Genomic DNA, 22,780 nt, shown 5'->3' with positions numbered 1-22,780 from the left:
ATTTCGCCTGAGCTGATCCGAGAAGTGAAGAAGAACATCCGAGAACATCTTCAGCACTGTACTGACAACGACCAATGCCATCTACAAGACATAGTATTTAAAAGTCAATTAATACAATGATATTTCAAGTATTTTTTTATGAATATAAGTTTTTCTCCTTTTCATTTTTTATAGCGCTTTAAAATGTGGGAGATCATTAGACATCAACTTGTAAATAATCACCACTAGGTGTTTATGAGCACTAGGTAAGTATATGTAAGAATACCATTTAATTTTAGTATTATTGGTTTGGTTAAACAGCTAGGGAACCCCTGCCTTCAGCGATGGTTCAGTGTCAGTGACCTTCGCTGTCAAGAAAACCATCGCAGGTTCGAATTCGCACCGTTGCTGAATCGCTGATGCAGTCACTGCTACATGTAGTTGCTGCACGATTTAAAAACGGAAAAGCATATCATTCTGGAATATCCACAGGGTTCTGTGACCCTATGGACTAGAAGAAGATGATACAGTATCCAAAAAACAACTACCGTAGATCATATGGAATAGATTTACTGCACATTTCATATTACTCGTTTTTATGTTTTTTTTACGGAAGGTATTTTATAGTATGTGACCTTAACCGTGGTGATGAATGAAAACGAAAGAAAAAGTAGGTGTTAGTTAGGTAGGAGAAAAATTCGAGAATTTAACTTGAAGAAATAAGAAATAATAGAAAAAATAGAGAGCGGTCAATACCACTTATAAATTAGTCGCGTTCCGAACGCTTCAAAGCTGCAGCTACGATTTCGAGAATTAGGAAAATTCTTCCAATTCATGAACAGTTTCGTTTCTATAAAATAAATCAGCAAAAGGATTCTGGTCAAAAATCCTTCTTATTTAAGTGCTCTCCTGCAGCAAGCAATCCTTTACACTTTAGATTCACAATGAAGAACATTTTTCTTCTCACCGTTGATCGACCATTGATAATATCGTCTTTACTTTAGGGAAGTTACATTTGAGAAGTGTTATTAGAAAAACGTTCGCCTGAATCCCAAACTTTTCGTGTGGTTAGATTCTATAGTGGTTTCTCGGGATGTATCATACCTTTCTACGGTACTGGGACCTCGCTAGAGAGAGAAAAATCGAATTCTAACAAGAAAGAATAAGGTGTCCTGCACCTTATTCTTGGCGGCTGTCTGTCATGTGTCCAGCTCACCACTACGAACAGAAGCGTTCGAAATGATTATGAGCAAATTAAACACTATTAATTCAATGTAGATAATTCTGGATATTTGTTCATATCCAAATTTCGCTGGTATGGGAAAAATCCGTTAGGCCACTTTGTGAGTTTTAATAAGTTATCATTTATTTCTTACATCGTACAGTAAGCAGTATAAGTGCGCTATTTCCTAACGTTTTCTGCTTGAAAAATTTGCTTCAGATGCAGTGCTATTTCCCTGATACTTTTTTTAAAGGAAGCCTACAATATTAGTGCTTCCATCTCTACACACGCGTTAAAGGCATCACCCCACGAATCTGACGTGGTATGGATTTCCGATAGAAAAACTCTATATGGGGTCGTGAATTGCGAGGTCAGGGGTGGTTCCGCTCATCTTTCCCTAATATTGGCAAATAAATGGCGTGAAATACTGTTTTTTCCCGACGATATCAGTTGCAGGGCTCCTCTTGTACACGCGCCACATCCAGCTGCACAGCGGTCGAAAGCCAGTGAGTTCTCCTCGACTGCTTATTCAAGTGATACCTTTGAATAGGTTGCTGAGTGGACCAGAGCGTATGCATAGAGAAGCATCCTAACATTCCTTGCAGGAACTGAGGAACTTCTCACACCATTTTTTTACGACGATTAGAGAGAGATGAGTGGAACCAAACCTGATCCCGCAATTTTCAACTCGATCTCTGGCTTTTGCCGTGGATTTCCCTCACTACGTCAGATTCGTGGTACGCTGACTTTGAGCGGAGTGATCCACTAAAACCGTTAAAAACTATCATCAGGGCATCTTGATGACTAGGGTTTAAACGCACGCCACTGACATCCAAAGCGTGCATTAAGGATAAAAGGGTAAAGCGTAAGTTACTGCTGTTTTCCACTACGGTAGAGATATCAAAAGGATAAAAGACAAAGTGTCTGGCGTTATCCAATCCGCTTGGGATGCCCCCCACGTTCAGTTCACTTCAGAATCGTTTGAGGTTTACGAACGTGTAACTGGCCCATACAATGACTTGCGGGCTAACCGATGTGTCAAGGCTGTGTTTTTATCCTCCCAGACAAGTCTGGTACCAATTTATCGAACCCGAGGGGATGAAAGGCTTTGTTAGCACTAGAGCAGAATCGAAACTACAATCGATCGTGCAGGAAGCTGAACCTCTAACCACTACACTACACCCGCCCTAAAGCCTGCGTATATAATACGTTGATAACTCCTCAGCTCTTAGATGCCTAACTTGCTTTCCTAAGTTGTTTGAGTGATAAAGTGTCGCCAAGCCCGGAATCGTACAAGGGACTGATTCCTGCTCGTCGTATTCTTTTTTTCTATATTTTCACTACGTATTTGATGTATTTCTTGTAAATAAATAAATAGACAAGATCTACTAAGGAGGACAGAGTTTAACGATGTATGTACTTATTTAACCGGCGCTCGAAGAACAAACAAGCGATCTTATGGCGCTGTTGCTCTACATAGTGCCCCTGCAAAATTCCTTGTGTCATATCAAATTTGTAAAATGAGCACTTCTTTTTCCGTACCTTCTCGGAGCGTTGTAGTGTGAGAAATTATGGAAGAATGTTTACAAATTTGGCTGAAAAAGCAGCCGGAAACCACGGAGGTCACAGGTGAGGAAGATGATCGCAGCTGAGATCTGCAAGAAAGCAGCCATGTGTACGTACAGTTCAGGCTACAGCTGCCGCAGCATTGAGGAATGAATCATCATTCATAACTCCTGATAAGGAGAAAGGTCAATAAACTCTGCGAGAATTGAACGAGTCGCGATAGCAACATGTCCATTTCGCAGTGGGTCCGCCGAAAAGCTCATTCCTGTCCGCTGTTTTCGAATTTTGTTTCGTTTTCACTCGAAAAACCGTTTCTTTTTCCTTGTGGACGATCATCTCTGTACTTGCGGTCGTCGATTGCTTTTTGAACATCGACATCAAGCAAATGTTATTGATTTCAAATAACACTGAGAATGGAGAGGGTGTTGTTCGTTTGCACCTTGTTCATCATTTTATCAGCCGATTCAACTCCACAGAATTTTTTTTTTCGTTTTCACTGAAAATAGTGCCAAATCTTTTGTTTCCGAACAAAATCTTGTGTTGGTGAGTTCAATAGCCAGATAGATAGGATATGTCTTTATTTGCCACCTTCTGTGAATTTTTCTATTGAAATGAGCTGCTCAGTTATCCGAATTCGAACAAAAGCAGAAGCGCGTGCAGATAGGGAAGCCTTTCAAAATGGTAAATTATATCGAGAAAAATTAAGAATTTAATTTTTGTTCCGAAAGTACTATGTACTATACTAAAAAATACTATGTAGTGTTACAGTTATGGGTGGAGTATTCTCACGTCTTCGATGCTTCCTATTTGGTCCCATGTTTTGTCGTGTGCTCATGGTGAGTAAGTGCATAGTTTCATATTTTCTATCAGTGACAGACATACAATGGGATCAAAACTATCTGAACTTTGGTGCAAAACGCAGGTGGCTGCACTCGAACTTACACTATGGGACCCTCACACGTCTCTGCAGCGTGACTGAAACAGTCCAGGGTCCACCATCTCAAGGGTGACCCCTTGCGCAGTTGCATCAGGTCTCACGTTGCCTTGATCTTACTTCATTTACCAACTTCTATAAGGATAAAGATATAGTGCACGGCGTTGATCAATCGCTATGGGGATACGCCTACGCGTTCGATTTCAACTCAGACTTCGTTTCGGGTTCATGAACGCGCGTGCAACCATACGGTGACATCCGATCTGTCAAGTCAGTGGCTTTGCCCTCCCAGACAAGTCTGGTACTAATTTACCAAAGCGGAACCTTTTACTGATTGCGCTACACTGCCCCTATAGTCAACTTCTATAGTCAGTAGATTTTCTACTATTTACTATTTGTGAACGATTGAATGCATAAATATGTTTGAGAAAATCAAAAGTTTTGTCCCATATTTTTGGTAAGGATGTTATTCAGCCGATGACGTTTGTGTTGAAGGGAACGCGAAGTAGACGTAGCGTAGTCATCTGCGAAAAAGTATGGAGTTCGAGATGTAGATTACAAATATGAGCTTGACCTCACTCAATTCCCTCCGATCGTTCTGAAAAACGGCGTGGGAACGGCGGCGTTTATTCCTACGAGGCACGTCAGAACGCGCAACCTTCTACACGCTCCGGTTCTTTCGGCAGCCGTTTCATTGCTTTGGCTTGAGTAAGCTGCTGGAGAGACCTCATTGACTCTCGACGGCTCGCACGCCGAGGCGACCCGTGCACAAGAGTGGGGCGTTCTAGCCTACCTTCTAAGTATGAACACTGTTCCTCTCGCAGTTTTTTCAGGACGATTAAGAGGAATTGAACGGAGTCACACTCATATTCGTAATCTACATCCCAAACTCTATGTTTTCTTTCAAGTTTCTACACAACGTGATACTTTGTATTTAAGGGCATCACCCCACGAATCTGGTGTGGTACGAGTTTCAGATGGGTTATGTCTATATGGGATAGTAGATTATGGAGAGGGGTGAGTCCGTCTGTTTCTCCCTGTATAAGTGGAAACGGACGACCCCGGACTGCTGATATCTATGACGGCTTATGTTGCAACGCGCAACGTTTGCGCTCGGCCTAACCCCGCCCCGCTTGCGAATCGTCGAAAACCCATTCGGACGAATCGCAGGCGGGGGACGGCGCAACGGTGGCGCGCTGCAGTTGCGCGCTGCAGTTGAGGACGTCGTAAGAAACAGCGTTCCGGGGTTGTTCGTTTCAACTGATACAGAGAGACGGAATCACCCCTCTTTCCATAATCTACCTCTATTATCTCTAATCTAGTATACATACACGAATACTCCACCTGAAATCCATACCACCTCAGATTCGTGGGGTGATGCCTTTAAGCCGCGCGATCGCTTTCCGGCAGCGCAGCGACGACTTTGTCTAAGATGGAGCGAGGGTGCATCAAATGAGCAGACCAGTCGGTTCAAAATACACGCCTTTCCTGATTACCTTCACATTTCGTGAATACAAAATTCTACTAAAGCCTTGGAGACTTTTTCTCTCGATTTTCTGCTAAACATCACTTACCAGCAACGGGTTACTTACCGGTTACTATTCATTAAAATTTACGATCCGTGGAGACATAATTCTCGAGTAATCGTATACGCTTTTTTTCTAGCAAATGCAGAACTATTAATTGATTATGTAGTTGAATTATTCTTGAAAATTCTAATTACAGGTCGGCCTACATAACGCTGGAAAATCAACTGTACTGTGTAAACTTAAATCAGGTGATGTAGAGGCTGTAACTCGTACAACAGGTTGGTGACGGTAAAAACGAAAGTAGGAAAGTTTCAATTCCAAAAAAGTCAAGTTTAAGGTTTCAATGTCGAAACAGTAGACTATCGTGACGTTTCGTTTACAATATGGGACATTGGTGGGAATCAAAAAGTTCGACACATATGGAAACACTATTACGTTAACGTCAAGGTATTGGGTTTTTGCATATCTTTTTTTCAATTTTTGATTCTAAATTTCTATTTTAATTTCTTGCGAGGGATTTATGGAACAGTTCAACCATGTTTATATGTTGTGGAACGTTCTCGAAGCTTCCCTTCAAAAGTATAAGGCGTGTAAAGAATTTCCTTCGTCATAATGAACCATCTTTAAAAAAAAAGAGATTTATAGCGAAAAAAAGTTTGGTAAGGATGCCCGAATATCACTAATACATGTAAAATTGGTAAAATATCAACAGTACTTGTGGTTATTTCCAGTTTTAGATTTTATGTAGGTTTTATGAAGAAATGGGGGCGGGTGTGGCGCAGTCGGTTAGAGGTGTTGTAGCCACACGGTCGAGGGTTCGAAACCGCACTAGCACAAACCAATTCTTTCATCCCTCCGGGGACGATAAATTGGTACCAGACTTGTCTGAGTTGACAAAAATACTGACTTGATCATCAAATGTCCCCCCGCCAAGTCACTGGATAGGCCAACACACGTTCCAAAACCTCAACGATTCCGAATTCCAGTAAAACGCGTTGGTGCATCCCAGACAGAGTGATACGCCAGTGACTTTATCCTTTTATCCTTTTTTATGAAGAGATTGTGCAAGTAATATTTATTATATTATTTCATATTCCAAGTATTTCAGGCGACAATATTTGTTGTCGACAGCTCGGACAACGAAAGTGTTTGTGAAGCGTGCAAAGAAATCCTAGATTTGTTGGCAATACCTGATCTGCAAGGTTGAGGTTCTTTTCTTTCAGAATTCCACAAGAATTCCTCTTTTCTCTCCTCGGTATAAAAATTTCTTTCAGGTACTGCGTTGCTGATATTGGCTAATAAACAGGACGTAGGGGAATGTATGACCGCTGACGAAATTACGACAGAGTTAAAACTTCAGAGTATAAAGGATAGAGAGGTGAGTATGAGCGATCTTTGGAATAGATGTAGTAGAGTTGAAACGACATGAAGTACGGTGCAACTGCGTAAGCGGTTGCATTCGAAGCGCTGCGGTGGGGCGAAGCGGCGATGGCTCCATCTCGATTCCAGCCGCTATCTCCACCGCGACTCTCTCTATGGAACAAGAAATGAGCAATAATCACCTTTAAAGCAGCATACCAGGAAAATGAGGGCGTTCTCCCCACGGCTACATAAGCTTGGCGATGTAGTTCATGGGTATGAGCGTGATCACGCTCAATTCCTCCAATTCTTCCGCAGCGGATCCCCCTACGATACACCTCGAAACGTGGACGTCTGCAATGGCAGGCTTACGCGCCGCTTCTGCGAGCGAGCGAACAATCAATGGATGCCGCTTCCTCTGACAGAGACAGTGCGTGTGCCTGTACTAGCATACATAAATGGCGCGTTGTCAGGTGCATCGTAGAGAAATTCGGTGTGACAAGGCGTTTCCCGCGCCATTTTCTGGATAATTATGGGAAACCGAACGTTCTTGCGCTCAAAGTGGTCAATTCCACCACTAACCCTATGTGTTCGTGGTGAGAACTGAACACCTTCAGTTTCACGATAAGCTGCCTTTGAATCGCATTTCAGATATAATAGAAATCGGTACTGTTCAACCTTTGGTACCACGCCCAAATTTCTTACCGATGGGGGTTTTCGACCGCGCTGGTTACGAATAGAGCATCAGTTTCATGGAAAAATCGCTCTAGGTACCATAAATCATAGTTAGCTATCGTCGCGACAATTATGGTTAGGACGCACCACTGACGCGTCGCTTACGCCTGCGGTTCCCGTTTGAGACAGACTTACGACGGAGGTTGGCGTGTTGTACGTTTTGGATTTTTTCCACGACAAACACTCGACAGAATGAACTGATGCGATTTACCTTGAAGAACTTGTATAAAAAGCTTGAACTGTCGGAGAGTGATTTTGAGGCGTAGTTAAGAAATATGGAATTTACGCCTGCTCTAAAGGTTAAAGACTAGGGAAAACAGGGCGGTAAAAGGAGGACAGGACGGGAAACAGGCTCCTGGTGGAGGACTACGAAGACCAGGTCGATCTTATCTATGGGTTGGGTATCAGCCAGGCTTTTATTGTCCAGTGGTTTCAGTGTCACTTTAGGTAGGCTCGTCTTCAACGACGCTTGACGCCAACTTAAAATTTGCATGTATCAGAAACATATTCCCTCGACGCTCTACCAACGAAAGTGGATTCGTGTTGGGGTGTTGGTGATCGCGTTAAGGAGAATAGAGAGGAGGAAGTTGATGAGACGAAAGCACACTAAGCGAATGGTTGTGAGGAAGCACGTTTAGCTATTCCTGTTCTTTTCTGATGATTGTGAAGCGAAAGGAATCTGCCACACTCCACTTGAGGGAAATCGTTTGGTCTGTCGTGCCAGGAGCAAGTATTGTTCCTGACAGGTGAGCCATGTACAACAACACTGCCTCACTTCTAATTACTAAGGAGCCTCAGGGGATGCTAATCTAAAGTGGATCGTTCAGGCAGAGGCCTTTCAATTTTAGCCTCAATCATCTCTCTTATTAATGTTTTTAACACTTTCGTGTGAACCATCAAATGGATTTCGTGAGTCTGGCGAACGACGTTCGCAGGCAGTGTATTGGTCGGATTGGTAGAAGTTTAAGGTGGTGGTTTAGGATAAGTAAGGAATTAATAACAAACGCTAAACTGATTATTTACGATAATTCTTCTGGTGCCATGAGTTCGGCAAGAAGTACGAGGTCGTCTTCGAGTTTTGGGACGTCGCTGTGCGATAGCATCCTTGTTAATCCGTCTTTGTTTACGTTGTTTATGTTCAGTTGGTATCTAATCTATTCTGTTGTTGATTTCTTCTGCATAATAGAATCCTAACCACAGTCAATGTTTTTTTTTTTGGCGATTTTACTAGTTTTGTTACTTAGAGCGGCTCGCCCATGAAATGAAAGTTCTACAATACCGCTACTAACTTGTGTCCCAAAATCCGTCGCCGACGGATTAATCCGTCGCAAACCGTCGGAATTCTTGGAAGTGATCAAAATTAAATTTTGAAAGTATCATTCGAAAGTAAATGAGCTGCTGATTTCAAATATACTGCGAGAATTTACTTTTGACAAATGTGTGGCCTGAAAATGGGCAAAGTTTCCTCAAGCCCCGTTAATTACTTTCACACCTCCGAATCCGCTTCCAAACACGTACCCAACTATCAACAATGGAAGGGAAGGGTGTTCATAGGATTTCAAGCGCTATTTCTGGTGAAGGACTAACAAATGGCTTGGAATGGTTGTATTCGAATCAACATTGGACGGAATGCCCTTTATTACATCCTTAGTTTCCAGGCGTTGGTTTTTAGAGCATTTTGGTGAACCCTCATCATTTGTTGATTCGAAAGCTATTCCATTTTCCTTTAAGAAAATGTTCGGGATTTATTCATTGACAGGTTGGTGAAGATGTCTTGTAGGATTACTGGTTTTCATTTTTTCAGCAAACAACTTCCTTGCTTTATTTGCAGGGTTCTAAGCTTTGGAAAATGCCTAGTTTTTCCAGTGTCATTACAACACTATTTTTTTTCGTTCAATTTGGTCTAATCGTTGTTTTAAGCAGCTGTCAACGCTTAGAAGTAATCTTAATTCTCGCGATTCAGTGATTACGAACAATTAAAAATATTGCTTTGGCTCTGAAGAAAAAGTTGAAATGAAAAAAGGCACCAAACGCACTAACAGTAGATAAAAAAAAAAAGGAATGGAGAGTGAAAGAAAAGAAAGTTGGGTAAATGTCGCTTTCGGAAGTACGTGTTTGGAGCCACATCGAACAAAAAAAAACGAGCTAAAAAAATGCGACTTCACACCATAAAAAAATCCATGTTTTTACCATTGAAAGTGGAACTAAAAAGTAAGCCCGTGCCGATCCATCAAATCTGTTTACAAATTGTACAGATACATGGTGGTTGTCGATATTTATTGTGCGTTATTCGAGAAGTTATGTGAAGGTGAAGAATTGTTGTCATAGTTTGTGCTTATCTCAAAGTTAATTATTAAATTAGGTTAAAAAAAAGAGAATAGAAACAGTCTGATGAGCACGAACTCATCATATCAATCGTGCACCTTCACAATTACGATTCAGATACGTTAGCAACCGTTACTAATATACAATTATTGCCACTAATAAAGCCATACACGTCTACATTTGTAATTACATGCTGATCGAGGGTGGATCTCACTTATAAAAATAACATTTTTTAACAAGCGAATAGTTCAACAAATGAATTGAACCAAAAGAAACTAAATGAGCTTAACTATTAGTGCCCTTAATGAAGGGTGTAAATAGCCCAGGAGGAGGTCATAGAATGATTCTTCTAGACAAGAAAGAAAAAAGAAAAAAAAGGAAAAAAAAGAAGGAAAAACAGTTCCGATAGCGCACTACCCGAAGGAAATAGGTTGTGAACCATAGCAGATGAGGATTAACATTAAATTGCACATATGAAATATAATGAAATCGTTTAGCTAAGTTTTCACATTGTTTACGAGTACTGTATTCCTTTGCGGTCCGGCGGTGAACGGCAAATGTGGTAGACTGCCGCAAAAATCAGTGGTTGTGATCACAGACGGCGCAGCAATCATCGAAAGATTTGAGTGAAGTGACGAGGAGCCGATCGGATGATGAATTGTCAGTGGAGCCTTAATGAAAGCCTTTTTCTCTAGTTCGATATATTTCAGCAGCAGCTAATAAACAACAACATAAACAAAAACATGTTCCCCAGAACATTTGCGAACTTTGACAGAAAAAAAGCTTGATAGCGCCTGGAGTCGCAGCTTCCCTATCCTTCATCGTAAAAAAATGAAGTGCACGCCGTTGATCCTTCATTCCCTATGAGGATGCGTCTACACGTTCGACTTCAATTCAGAATCGTTTGAGGTTTATGAACGCATGTACAGTTATGTGCCCAATTAATGTTTTTATCCTCCCAGGAGTCACGAGGTGTCGATCTATCTACCAGGAGAAGGTGAAGGACATCAAGGCGGTTCCGAATCATCGATTGATCGAACAATCGAAGCTCTTACCGGCTGCGCTACACCCGCTACTACTTACACCGTTAAAGGCATCACTCCACGAATCTGGGGTGGTGGGGCTTTCAAGATAGCGTCTACATGTTTATACAGAGTACGTAGACTGAGTAGAGGGTGGATCTCCGTCCATTAAAATAACTTTTTTAACAAGCGAAAAGTTCAACAAATGAATTGAACCAAAAGAAACTTCCGGCGCGTAACTATTTTAGTACGCGTTGGATTGGAGGGCGTAAATAGCCTTGCGGAGGTCGTCGAATGATTCCGGCCGTTTTTTACAGAAAAGCAAATAGGAAAAAAAGGACGGACTCAACAGTCTCCGATAATGTACTATCCCGAAGAAAAGGTAAATACAGATGAGGCTTCACCTTAAATTCGTACCACCCCAAATATCGTGGGAATCATTTAGCCAAGTTTTCACATTGTTTGACGAGTAATGTACTCCTTTGCGGTCCGGCGGTGAACAACAAATTTCTGTTGACTGCCTCTGAAACAGTGCATTTGACACAGCTATTCATTCATCGAAAGATTTAGTGAATTGTCGATAAGCTGATTGGACGGAATGTCCAGTGGAGACTTAATGTAAGACTTTCGCTCTAGTTCGATAGATGTCCGGGGAGCTAATCCTATAAACAAAGAATGAATGTTTCCCAGACATGTATGAAATCGAAAAAAGCTGATAGCTCCATGGACGCACTTTCAGTAGACTTTTTCTTAAAAAAATGTAGTTCACGTCATTTGATCTTTCATTTCCTATGAGGATCGGCCACGACGTTCGACTTATAATCCCATAATCGTTTGAGGTTTATGAACGTTTGTAGCACTATCTGTCACAGCCATTGATTTGGTTCCCCAGAAGTCAGGAATGGTGTCGATTTATCCGACAAAAAATCAGTATTTGTGTTGGGCGGATAGGACGTTTGATTGGATAAATCACGTTCAAATTCACCCCTTCAAGCTCTGAAGAAGGCGATATTGCCGAAACGTGAGCAACGAATAAAGGAATCTAACAACCGTGCGTCTAGAAAACAAGTTAAAAGAAAACAACATACCACAAGTCCACAGTCTTTGGAGCTGATCCTCATCAAGATAGGATTAAAGGCGTCACCCTACCAATTGGGGTAATAGAGCTTCAGATGAGTTAGAACAACTAGTGGGACGCGGTAGATGTCGGGGGAGTGGTGATTCCGTCTATGTCTTCTAAAAACGGCCCGGAAATGATGCGCGTGGAACCATGTGGCAGAGGGTCTCTGCAGATTAATCGAGCATGCCCGATGATCAATTGACAGACCAATTAGCGATGGTGAAAAGAGATTTACCTTCGTTGGTACGTAAATAGCTAAGGCTGCTCACCTGGCAATACTCACCTGCATCACCACGCTAACTCACGAGGTACAAAACTTTTCTGAAGAATCAGACGGATCCACTGCAATTTTGATGGAACTTGATCTCAAATTGGTAGAACGACCAGAACCAAGATATAATCCTAGCGTAAAATAAGAAGAAAAAGGTGAATCTAATAACTCATAATTAAATATGAAAATTTTCGGCTAACAGAACAACTAGATAAATTCTTAGAGCTCTAAAGTGTAACAGAAATTAGTTGCTTAGCCTTATCTCATACAGTTCCAAGCCTTTTGAAAGCCTTATTATATTTCCAGAAAAGAGGGGCCTTCTGATCTAAAACATCTTACAACAAAAAAATACTTAATTTCATAAGTACTGCTAGAATTGGTAAAGCTAAGATCTAAGCACGGAAACTCGCCTTCTATGAGTAGAGATACCTAAGAATATGGCAACTCTAACTATATCGGTCTTCAATTTATTTGGTCCTTATAAAAGTGTAGTTATAAGGGCCTCTGTGGCAAGAAGGCGGTTGTCAACGTCTCCATAAGATAGACTGGAAGGCGTGACACCTCGAATCTGAGGTATGTTAGTGTATCCAATGGCATATCCAATGGACACGTAATGTCTCGGAGGCATTCGCGGAGAATCTGGCGCGACCCTCTTTACCGTTCCCCCGGCGCGTGCACAAGGCTGGTGCGCTCCAACAGAACTCGTTGTAGAAAATAGCGCCCCGGAACGCTCGAAGCCGCATCTTCCGGGACGTTTTTTACTGCGATTAGGGAGAAATGAGCGGGACCCCACCCGTTTCTGCAATCGACGATCCCGTATTGTCTTTGACCATCGCAAATCCATATCACGTCTTATTCGTGGAGTGATGCTTGTAAGAGTGAAAATATTAGTACGTGTACATGCTCAATTCCCTTAATTATCCGGAACAACCGCCTCCTTGTACAAGTGTTCGTACGAGACCCCTCCTAACGACACTTCTGCACAGGCGCCGCGTCTGCGAGCAAATACGAAAATAAATGAGGTTCCCTCAACAGTCTACTTAAGTAAAGTTAATGAACGGTTCGGCTACTGCCGAGAAAACCGATGTGTAAGCAGGAATGGCGCGTAATAAAGCGCTCCGTAGGGAAGTTCGATCGTCAGCGTCCTTCTTCCACGCGTTTTCCCAGGACAATTAAGGAGAATTGAGTGCGATGACGCCCATAGCCGTGATCTACTCCTACATCATCAGCCCTATCCCCATGTGGAAATCACAACATCATTAATTTCGTGACATGTTGCCTTTAATTAGCTATCGCAGTTGACGACAGAGAAGACCATTAGAGCCCTACGATAAATAGCTATATGGTAAAATGTTACCTTCACTGGTGCATGTAACATAAGTGCACGTAAATGTCCAGTTTCGTTTTTTAGTTGCTCCAGTTCTGCTCGAAGTTTAATATTTTCTTGTTCAAGTGTTGCCGCACGACAAGCCATATCGTCTTCCTCAACACAAAAATCAGAGTTTCATCGTTTTTCCGACAATATTTCGAATTATCAGGATTTTTTCTTTGGAAAAATAAAGCCATAAAGAATAACTTCTCACTTTAGAAAAAAACAGACGGAATAATCTTGTGAAAAGAGTCTACGATCTATATACACAGTGCTAAAGCTAGCAGTTACAGTCGAGAAAAATTTTGCTGCTATCGAGTCGCTTTGGTACGAGAGAATGGATGCTCGAATAATGTTATAAAACACAACAAACTTTCTGCCGTCGACTGTCTCTGCTTTTTTTCGCTGCATCGTTATTCTTTCGTCGACGTTCCCAATACGCACTGTCTTTAACGAGTTCCTAGGCGAACACGATCACGATCACTAGTTCCAGATGATGTGAATTTCAGAAAACGTTATGGTGAGCACTAGTTCTAATTATTAATGATATTATAAAATAAAAGGGAATAGATTAAGTAGTGAAACGGTAAGAACAGAGAAAAATTAGAACGAAAACACCGTTGTCGTGTCGTTGACACATGATACAACGACTCTCACTTGACCACCGACACCGCCCTGTGTTGCAAACTGTGGATAGACTTGATTCCACGGACTTGTTTTGAAAATAATGACGGTCACGAACTTTTTTCCGTTTAGCATGATTCTTTACAATCACATTGTGACGATGTGCAGTTGGAGAAACTGTGGAATCGCTGTCGGAACGAGATGATGATACCTAGAAATTCACAACATCAAAGCGGGATGAATTCCGAGCGAGAAAAGAGAAAAACGAAAAATAAATTGGACTACGCTCCTTATTTCAGTGATTAAGCACCGCGAGTCCAAGTTAGCCGTGTGTAAGAAAGGCTAAAGTAAAAGCTGAGGTAACGCGTGAAGAAATGACCACTAATTTTATGGGGATTCGAGGAAATGTTCGCGAAACCGATCGATAGATGTGATAATTTGAAGGATTGTTGGTAGGGACTCTTGTGATTCTTCGCGCGATTCAGTGTTCTATGACCTCCAGATAGAACTTTGGTGAAATTCGAAAAGAACTGCACTGAGTAATTCAGAAACAGTCAGGAACGAGACTTGATTCACATAATTATTCTGAATTGTATTACTGCTATTAATTTCGTAAATAACAATGTTTTATAATTATTAATTCTCTTACTATTGTTACCGTTACTCTCAAAAATTTCTCAAAAACTGAAAAATAGCTGAAGAAGCACAGTCAGTGACTAGACAAGGAAGCGTATCACGAAACTGAGGAAACTGAGGTGGTACGGAAACTCCAAGGAAAGCGTAGAGCTCCAGTTGTAGATTACCATCGTGGCTCCGCTCAAATTCCCCTAATCGTCGTAAAAAGAAAACGGCGTGGGAACGGCGTTTCTTCTTACGAGGTACATTAGAACATGGGGAGGAACTCATTAATCACTGGCTCGTGGAGCGTGCACAAAGGTGCAAGTGATTTCGTAGGGAAAAATCCCGTCTTCCACGCTTCGTTTTCCATTGCAACGATTAGGGGGTGTTGAGCGGAGCAATGCTCATTTCCGTCATCTACAACTTGAATCCTAGGTTTTCGCTAAGGATTTCGGTGAGGTTTCCGTACGATGTGAATTTCGTGATACATTGTTTTCAATTAATTCTTAGTTTTCATATACACTGTGTACCGAAAAACACTGCCAACTCTAAGAAAAGTATTCATGTTTGCGATAATTGGCTAATTAATAGACAGCGTAATCATCGATGAAAGACGTTCGGAATATTTAAAAGCCTGTGCTCTTCAGAAGAAAAAAGTAAACATTTCCCGATTCTTATAGCTATGTCAAAATTCCAGCAGTAAACAAAAAAAAAAAACGATTTGAACATTCCGGACTATTTTTTCTCCCAAAAATCCCTCTTGGGAACGTCACAAATGTCTACATTCATAGTTTTATGTTATCGAATAATGGTTGAATGAAGGGATTCTACCCAATATCACATCTTTTGATAGATATTGATTTAAAAAGTAACAAGGATTAAATCAGCATAAAAACAAAAAAAAAAGCAATCTTGAAGCGAAAGAATTTTATTCAGTTGACATGTTCATAACTCTATTGTTTTTTTTTTGTCGGCGCCAGTTTGAATTTGAAAAAAACGCCATTAATTGTGCATCAAACTAATAATTCTTTTATAATTGTAGACTAATATTCTCGAGGATGCTCTTCGCAATTGTTTACCGAAGTTAAATTATTTATTTAAGTATTTTCAAATTTAATTGGCTTTCGTATTAACCTATATGCTAGGGTAAAGAGACTGTGGACACATTATTAAGCTTAGAGTGCATTCACAATCATAACATGAACAAATTTTCATGAAAAATCTCGGATCCCAATCGAGTTTTGGGATCAACGCAATTTTCCATGTTTTCACCTCAGAAGACGGAGATTTGTAAGAAAAGAGAACATAATCTTATGGTCCTGGTGAGGAAGGCATTGCTTTTTTTTCCAAACGCACAAAAACAAATGTACGTGTGCATTCCTGCTATGTACACAAACGTGAGGATGATCCGGTAATAACCGTTTCCACCAACTTCTTTCCACATACAGATTTACACAGAAAAAGCTAGGGAAAAACTACAAATCTGTGGAAATTTTTGTGAGAGAAAAAAAGTAAGTAGTAAAATGAATGAGCGCAGTGCCGAGCCGACAGTGCCAGTCACTAGGCTGCACCGAAAAATTCAGAACTGGATAATATCGACATGATAATTACGGATGTTCCCAGGTGTACCACATGTTTTTTTGAGTGGAATGACCTAAATTTGAAACATTAAGCTCCAGAAACGCTTCATTTTCAAGCACATTTAGGCGGAAGTGAGTTTTTGTTTATGAACTTTGAGCTCCGACCAATTTTCATTGCTTTTCTAGAATAACAATGCTCTGGAAAATTGCCGAGCATGGCTGCGATACTTATATAAATTCAATGATTTAAGGGATATGTTTAACAGTGATGAGAGTTCAAATTCACCGGAATCCAGAGCGAGCAAGATCGGTAAACATAAAAGTTGCGAACTGTTACGGAAGTTTTACGCACCGTGCAAGAAATCATGTTTCCGATGATGACGTTCAAAAAACTAAAGAACTAGGAGTGAGCCTGATACTTCTACGGTAAGATAGAATAAATAAAATATCTATTACCGCCGAGGACAAGATTTCGTGCGTGAAACTTAGGGAAACCATCATGTTATCGATCCGGTTACTATGAAGGATTAAGTAAATCAGTATAAGAGTAAGAGGTAAGGATTAGATCAACCGAAGCAAAGGTTTTTTTTCACCATGGTGAAATTATGGTCAAAGTAGGAGATTGGAAAATCAGAAACAGGAAAAGAATGGCGAATTCCACATAACGGAAAGAAAACGGTAAATCGAAGAAGCGACATCCCAAAACTTGTCTATCAGCTGTTGGATGGTCGACTGTCCTTCTTACGGAAATAAATATTTTTTTAAAGGAAGAAAGTATGACTAAAAATGGAGTGCAACGTTCTGTAATGCTCTATGTATGGCGTCATCTCACTGTGAATGTTTAGTCACCAGAATTTTCCTCAACGAAATAAGTGAAGGGCGATAACGAGGTCCTTCATCTCAAAAGAATATGGCTTATGAAAAAACATAACGAGAGATAACGACTGCTAAGTGTTATTTTGATAACAACCGAACTTAGACAACAAGAGCAAAAAAAATCTCGGAATACTTTGCGCAGTTTCCACTCAATTTATCGAAAAAATTCAAAACGTTTTCCAAAATTTAAACGGAAGGGAGCTCAATTGAGTCTCCTTAATCACCAGAGATTAGATAGATCAGGTAACAGTAACTCGATTCTCTACTTCTTTTACGGAAAAATAGTCTAAGAATAAGAATCTCCTATAAAAAGCGGATTCCTACCTGGGGTTGAGTGCTTTCATTATTGTTGCTTTCCGATTGGTTGAATTTCCCAGATTCTCCTGGATCGATAGACTGAAATTGTTGTAGTCGACAAAGGGTAGAAACAATTTTTTAGCCCTGACGAGATTTAAATTTAATTACAAATAAATTAGCATAATTAATAACCGTGTGTAGTTAGTATTCAGTAACTTTACTATAACATGCTATATTATTCTAATTTCTGATTTTTTCTTAGATTTTTTGAGTGGACCTAGGGCAGAACGTCGTGATTGTAGTGTCAACGAATGTTTTCGATACAGTCATTCTCCAATAGGCTGAGAATGTAGGCATAAACTGCGTATGCACCTATTTGTGGGATTCACACTAAATTTTCTGGACGACGCATGGATAGTTCCCGTTAGGTACGCACGCACAAGCGAGAGGTCAGCAAGTATAAACGGGTTCTGAGCTTATGAGTCTAGCTATAAGCTCTAATCAATGAAGAGTTTAAATGTGAGTACTTCCTAAGGTACGGAAGAATGTTCCAAGCTTCCAAGCACCCCCTTCCAGCTTCTCCTCCGTCTATACTAATCAATAGTTACGAAAGTCCATAATAACAAGTTGCGTCCTATCCGCAGTGGTCTCACTATGATGTCCGACAAAATTAAAAACCCACTAAACACCGTTTTTCTTGCAGAATATCGAAATGTGCGAGGTATTCGATAAAATTCGCATTAGCTATCGATTCCAGACTTCTCAACGAATATCTCCAGCTCGTTCTGGTTGAAGAATTCGAATTCTACTAGGATCGCTGTTTTGGAGAAGACGTTGACAAAAGATTTGTACGCGCATGAATACGCGTGTGAACATATACCGCTCATTTCGTGAAAATACCATCCATGGCTGTTTGTTCTTCTCTTCAAGAGTAGGATAAGTCTGCTCGAAATTATAGGTAAAAGAAAGTTGGACTCATAAGTGAGCAAAAATAAAGGTGGCTGATCAGAGAGCGCTTATTCTAACCGAAAGCACTTGCAGGCCGGAAAACTGAGACCAATTCATGGAACGATTTTTGAAACACACACTATGAGCAGTTATAGTAAATGCGGAGTAGTTCCCGTATTTTCTAGGTCGTATACATTCGCAACTCCACTTTCCCACCTCATATCCCTCCGTAACCTTCACTTTCGTCCACGGAATGAACTTGAACCGTCGACGCGAAATGTTCGCCGTTCATGCGTGGCGGCGAATTTGACCTGGATTTCGCCGGTGAAAGTGTCGTCCAAAATCGAAACGCGTCTTCGAATGAAAGCGACGACAACGACGAGAACATGCCCATTCAAAAACGCGACAGAAAAAAAAAAAAACCAACAAAGCATGAGACGCGAAGCGAAATTGACGTCGACGAACTACGGTAACAAGGGGAGGGATTCGCGAAGATTTGGCGAGAATGCCGCGATGATGTGGACAGAGTTAACAGTGGGTTCACACAGCTAATGGGAGGAGTCGATCATAGATCAAACAAAGCTACTAACTGAAAAGAACGTTCTGGAGGGGTTCTAGAACTCTTAAAGGTCAACATTACCTTCAGAAACCCGTAAATCACGGTCCATTAAGCAGGATGTTGATGATGTGAACACTGTGTTTGACCATGCTCATACAGATTTTTTGAAGCAAGGTTTTTTTTTAAAGCAAGTTCTTTTTTATACCAGCGAGCGAAACGCAATGCCAAACGAGAAAAGAGAAACTTTTTCTTCTAAACCATCCTAAAGGAAAATTATAAGCACACGATTGGCGGTTTTCATTTGACCGATTCATAACAATAGGCATAAAAGCATTCAACTTTGTACTAATTTTTTTGTGAAAATATTTATCGGTCCTAATTATAGGTAGGTAACATCGAAATTTCAAAAAATCTGAAGAAGATCTCAGAAAAAAATTAATTTCTCAAGAGATAAATATATCCCAAGAGAATGAATAGATTCTGATAACTCGGACTTTTCTAAATTCATTTTTCGAACAAATAAATAAGAATTCTGAGACGAAATTGATTTTAAGGGGAGGATATCCGAAAAAAATACAGCGAAAAACTAAACTTACAAGATACTTTGTGCTCGAATTTTGCATATCCACTATAGATGATAGTAGTGCTGGATGTATGACAGGTAGGGATAGCAGAGGCGGTGTGAAGCCGTACGAAGACAGGTCGAGTGGAAGCGTCTGAAGAAACGCATTTGTGATGAAATCATCGACCCATATCTATCAAAAATTCTTCAATGACTCCTTTGAATAGTACGATAAGGGAAAAATTACTATTTAAAGATTACTACTACAGAATTTTGAAGACTCTCGTTCAGTAACGCGCATACAAGCATGGTCTATGGTACTTTACGCAGTCGCTAGTTATTCAGAAAATTAAAGTTAAAATTTTAAAATATGTTTAAAAAAAACGAGCTCAAGCCCTCTTTCTTGAATGGTTGGAAAAAAAAACAAGAAGAAACGTTACAATATTTATTTTACACGCGAAATTTGCATGTGTTTGAAAGGGCGTGGTAAAGTGTTTGAAAGTTCTGAGAGCACCAGGAAACACCTGGAAGAAAGGATACGGTAGAGTGATGGTAGCTGCTGAAGAATGAAATTGAATGGTAGTGAGAACCATGGAAAAAATAGGTAACAATAAGAATGACGATAAGGAAGAAAAGGGAACGAAGGAACAAATTTATGAATAAATGATTAAATAGATTACTGAGTAAGTGAATGGATGAATAAATGAGTGAATGAACCAGTGATTGGATGATGAATGAATGAATGAACGAATGAATAAATGAGCGCGAAGAGTTTAAAATTCAAGTTTAATGCTTAAACATGGGAGTAGACGTGAAAGGAATTCACGTCTACTGCCATGTTTAAGCATTAAATTTGGGAAAACGCAAACAACAACAGCAGCAAAGATTAATGGAAGTGGATGATTGAGAGAATAGTATGAAAATGAATGAGGTAACTGAACAAGAGAGAAAGCGATGGGGTGGACGAATGGAAGAGTGCCTTAAGGAATAAACTGACAAATGGAAGTACATTCGTCTCTATCTATGTATCTGTGTATTTACGGATATATGTATGGTAAATGTGTATGTAAGTGTATATGTATCGAAGAGACAATGACGAACCACAAAGGGAAAGGAGCAAGATAAAAATGAGAGGAAATAAAAGATAATTAATGAGATCGTAACAGGAACAGAGAGAAGAGAAAGCTAACTATACTGAGTGTTTTAAAGATAACTAGCGTAGATACAGAGTACCCAGGATGAGCGAACCCGATTGGAGCTCTCGAAAAAAAAATGGTCTCGAATTTGGCATAGATAAAGGACAAATAAATATAAAATAATTTGCTGTTGAGTTTACGTCATAACTAAGTCAGAATGACTGCTGACTACAAATCTACGCTCCATTGTGGAAAATGGGGAGGAACCTTGCTGAAGCAAACGCTGTGATTTCCTGTGAGTTTTGTACGGAATTAAAGGAAGGAGACGAGCAAATAGTAGCGTTCCTACTATTACAATTTATTCAAAATTTTCTCTCGAAGAAATTAAGACTCTCAAAAAAAAAATCCTTCCAGCAGGAAATAAAGGGATAAGGAGTTGTGCAGCAGCACAGGAAGGGCAACAAATGTAAGAATCAGCGTCAGGAAACATTAATGTTTTGAAAAGTCTCAGCCGCTTCAGCTGGGAAGCAACAACAGATCCATGCTATTTGGATGCACTTTCGAAAACGGATAGTATCATCGTGACGATGAGTCTTTCGTCATTTTTTTTTCTTTGCAAAACTGACATAAATTTCAAACACAAACATACGCAAGGACACATTTACACTACCTGTGCCTGAACATTCAGGGATTCCATTTCGAAAGCGAGTGGCGCCGGTTGTCGCCGGTCGTCGAAAGTGAGTGGGCCACACCGCCGGTACGAACGAAATCGCCGTCGACCTGACCCATTTCCCCCGATTTCACTCTCACCCTTTCCCCACCATCGCCGCCGTTCCATCCCTCTATTAGATCGCACCGCCGCCGACGCCGATTTCACCAGTAGCTGCAGCTTTCGGAGCCCACCACCGCCGACGCCACCGCTGGCCAACGTGTACGTCAGAGCGCACAGCCGGATTGAGGTCAGCGCGATATTATGCAAGTGTTACGAGGCGTACGAAAGGGGTAAGCGGATGTGTCGCAGCGTGCATGAACCGGTCGTTGCTTGCAAGGGGTCATCACACCTATGGATGGATAGGTAGGTGACGAGTGCCACTGCTAGTGTTTGGATAAGCATGGGATCTCCGGTCGTGTCTCACTTGTTTCAACATCTAACTGCTAAACTTTCGTAGGAAAAGAGCCGTTATATCTGCACGCAAGATGAAATCGTTGAGTAGAGTCAGTAGGTACGAAGGAAAACAGTAGAAGTACCTTTAAACTACGGAAAAAAGGCAATCAAAGTGGTGAGGACAAAGAAGTTCCTCAAGTTTTCAACTAAATTTTCTAGTTTCTCACAGAAAAATGACATGAATTATTTCATAATATCTTAAAGAAGTGCTTGCACTCTTTCCAACCGTCTATTTTTCGGAAAAAGTTAGAGGAAGGTGTCATGTCTGACTACGGCAGTGCTTTAGGTGCTGACAGTGGAAGCATCTGGATGCTTGCAAGAAATTACGCTACAACACCATACATATATATTTCTTTTTTCTTTGATTCACTTCCACATTTTTTCTCTGGTTTCAAAGAAATTCTACAAGAAAATTACCAGAAACTTCTTATGCAGGTTACCTTTCCTATTCTCCTAAGTTCCATTCATTAATTTGTAAGTACTTGGGCAACAATAATTCTAAAGCTTGGCATTTACTGCTCCAACTTTAATTTCTAATTTTATGTTATCAAAATGCTAATTTAACAACAGATATGGATGATAGGCTTATTCCTACTTCTCTAAGAGTTTTTTCTTCAAAATAAGAAGGACCTTCTGCTGCTTACCTTTGTCAGAACGGCTCCCAGACTTCTAACATCACCAAAATCCTGAATGAATCTAATTGGTGGACTTTTCATAGATCAGCGCTGAATGCGTCACCCTGCAGCCTGAGAAGGATTAATAACTTTTGCAAGTTTGTACAACGTTCTTATGCTGTCGCTGACCAGTTCGCGCCTATTCGAACTGGGATGGGTTCAGTCGGCTTCGACCAGCACAGGAGGTGAAAGGGCAACCGATGATGATTCGCATAGTCGTAAATGTCCGGATCTCATGGTGCGGGTGTTTTTGACTTCTTCCTAAACAAACATAGCGATCCATATTAGTAGGGATAATCATTCTATCACG

At 40.6% G+C, this 22,780-nt stretch overlaps 3 protein-coding genes across 4 annotated transcripts; 1 reads left to right on the top strand and 2 right to left on the bottom strand.

The window, feature by feature from the left end:
* Nucleotides 1–1,853: 1,853 nt before the first annotated feature.
* RB195_013571 (uncharacterized protein) lies at nt 1,854–9,304 on the top strand (the record flags this gene model as incomplete). Of its 2 annotated transcripts, none has more annotated exons than XM_064203457.1 (7): nt 1,854–1,938; nt 3,536–3,603; nt 5,427–5,508; nt 5,568–5,677; nt 6,339–6,432; nt 6,505–6,608; nt 9,245–9,304. In XM_064203457.1, 7 exons carry the CDS (start codon nt 1,854–1,856, stop codon nt 9,302–9,304), a joined length of 603 nt encoding a protein of 200 aa, XP_064059338.1. The 2 variants fall into 2 exon arrangements, with proteins under 2 accessions (XP_064059338.1, XP_064059339.1); XM_064203458.1 differs by lacking the exons at nt 1,854–1,938; nt 9,245–9,304 and adding exons at nt 7,631–7,703; nt 7,825–7,934 and having other exon boundaries at nt 3,538–3,603.
* RB195_013572 (uncharacterized protein) lies at nt 2,658–3,030 on the bottom strand (the record flags this gene model as incomplete). Its single annotated transcript, XM_064203459.1, has 3 exons — nt 2,658–2,686; nt 2,744–2,856; nt 2,963–3,030. The coding sequence occupies 3 exons, from the start codon at nt 3,028–3,030 to the stop codon at nt 2,658–2,660; spliced, it is 210 nt and encodes a 69-aa protein (XP_064059340.1).
* An 842-nt stretch (nt 9,305–10,146) lies between the features above and the next one.
* Nucleotides 10,147–22,512, bottom strand: RB195_013570 (uncharacterized protein; the record flags this gene model as incomplete). Its single annotated transcript, XM_064203456.1, has 7 exons — nt 10,147–10,320; nt 13,420–13,545; nt 13,805–13,891; nt 14,174–14,266; nt 17,454–17,525; nt 19,530–19,649; nt 22,441–22,512. 7 exons carry the CDS (start codon nt 22,510–22,512, stop codon nt 10,147–10,149), a joined length of 744 nt encoding a protein of 247 aa, XP_064059337.1.
* Between the last annotated feature and the right edge of the window lie 268 nt (nt 22,513–22,780).

Source organism: Necator americanus, chromosome V (genome assembly GCF_031761385.1).
Source record: "Necator americanus strain Aroian chromosome V, whole genome shotgun sequence".
NCBI lineage: Eukaryota > Metazoa > Nematoda > Chromadorea > Rhabditida > Ancylostomatidae > Necator > Necator americanus.
The sequence above is the reverse complement of the archived record's forward strand: the minus strand, read 5'-3'. Positions and strand labels throughout refer to the sequence as shown.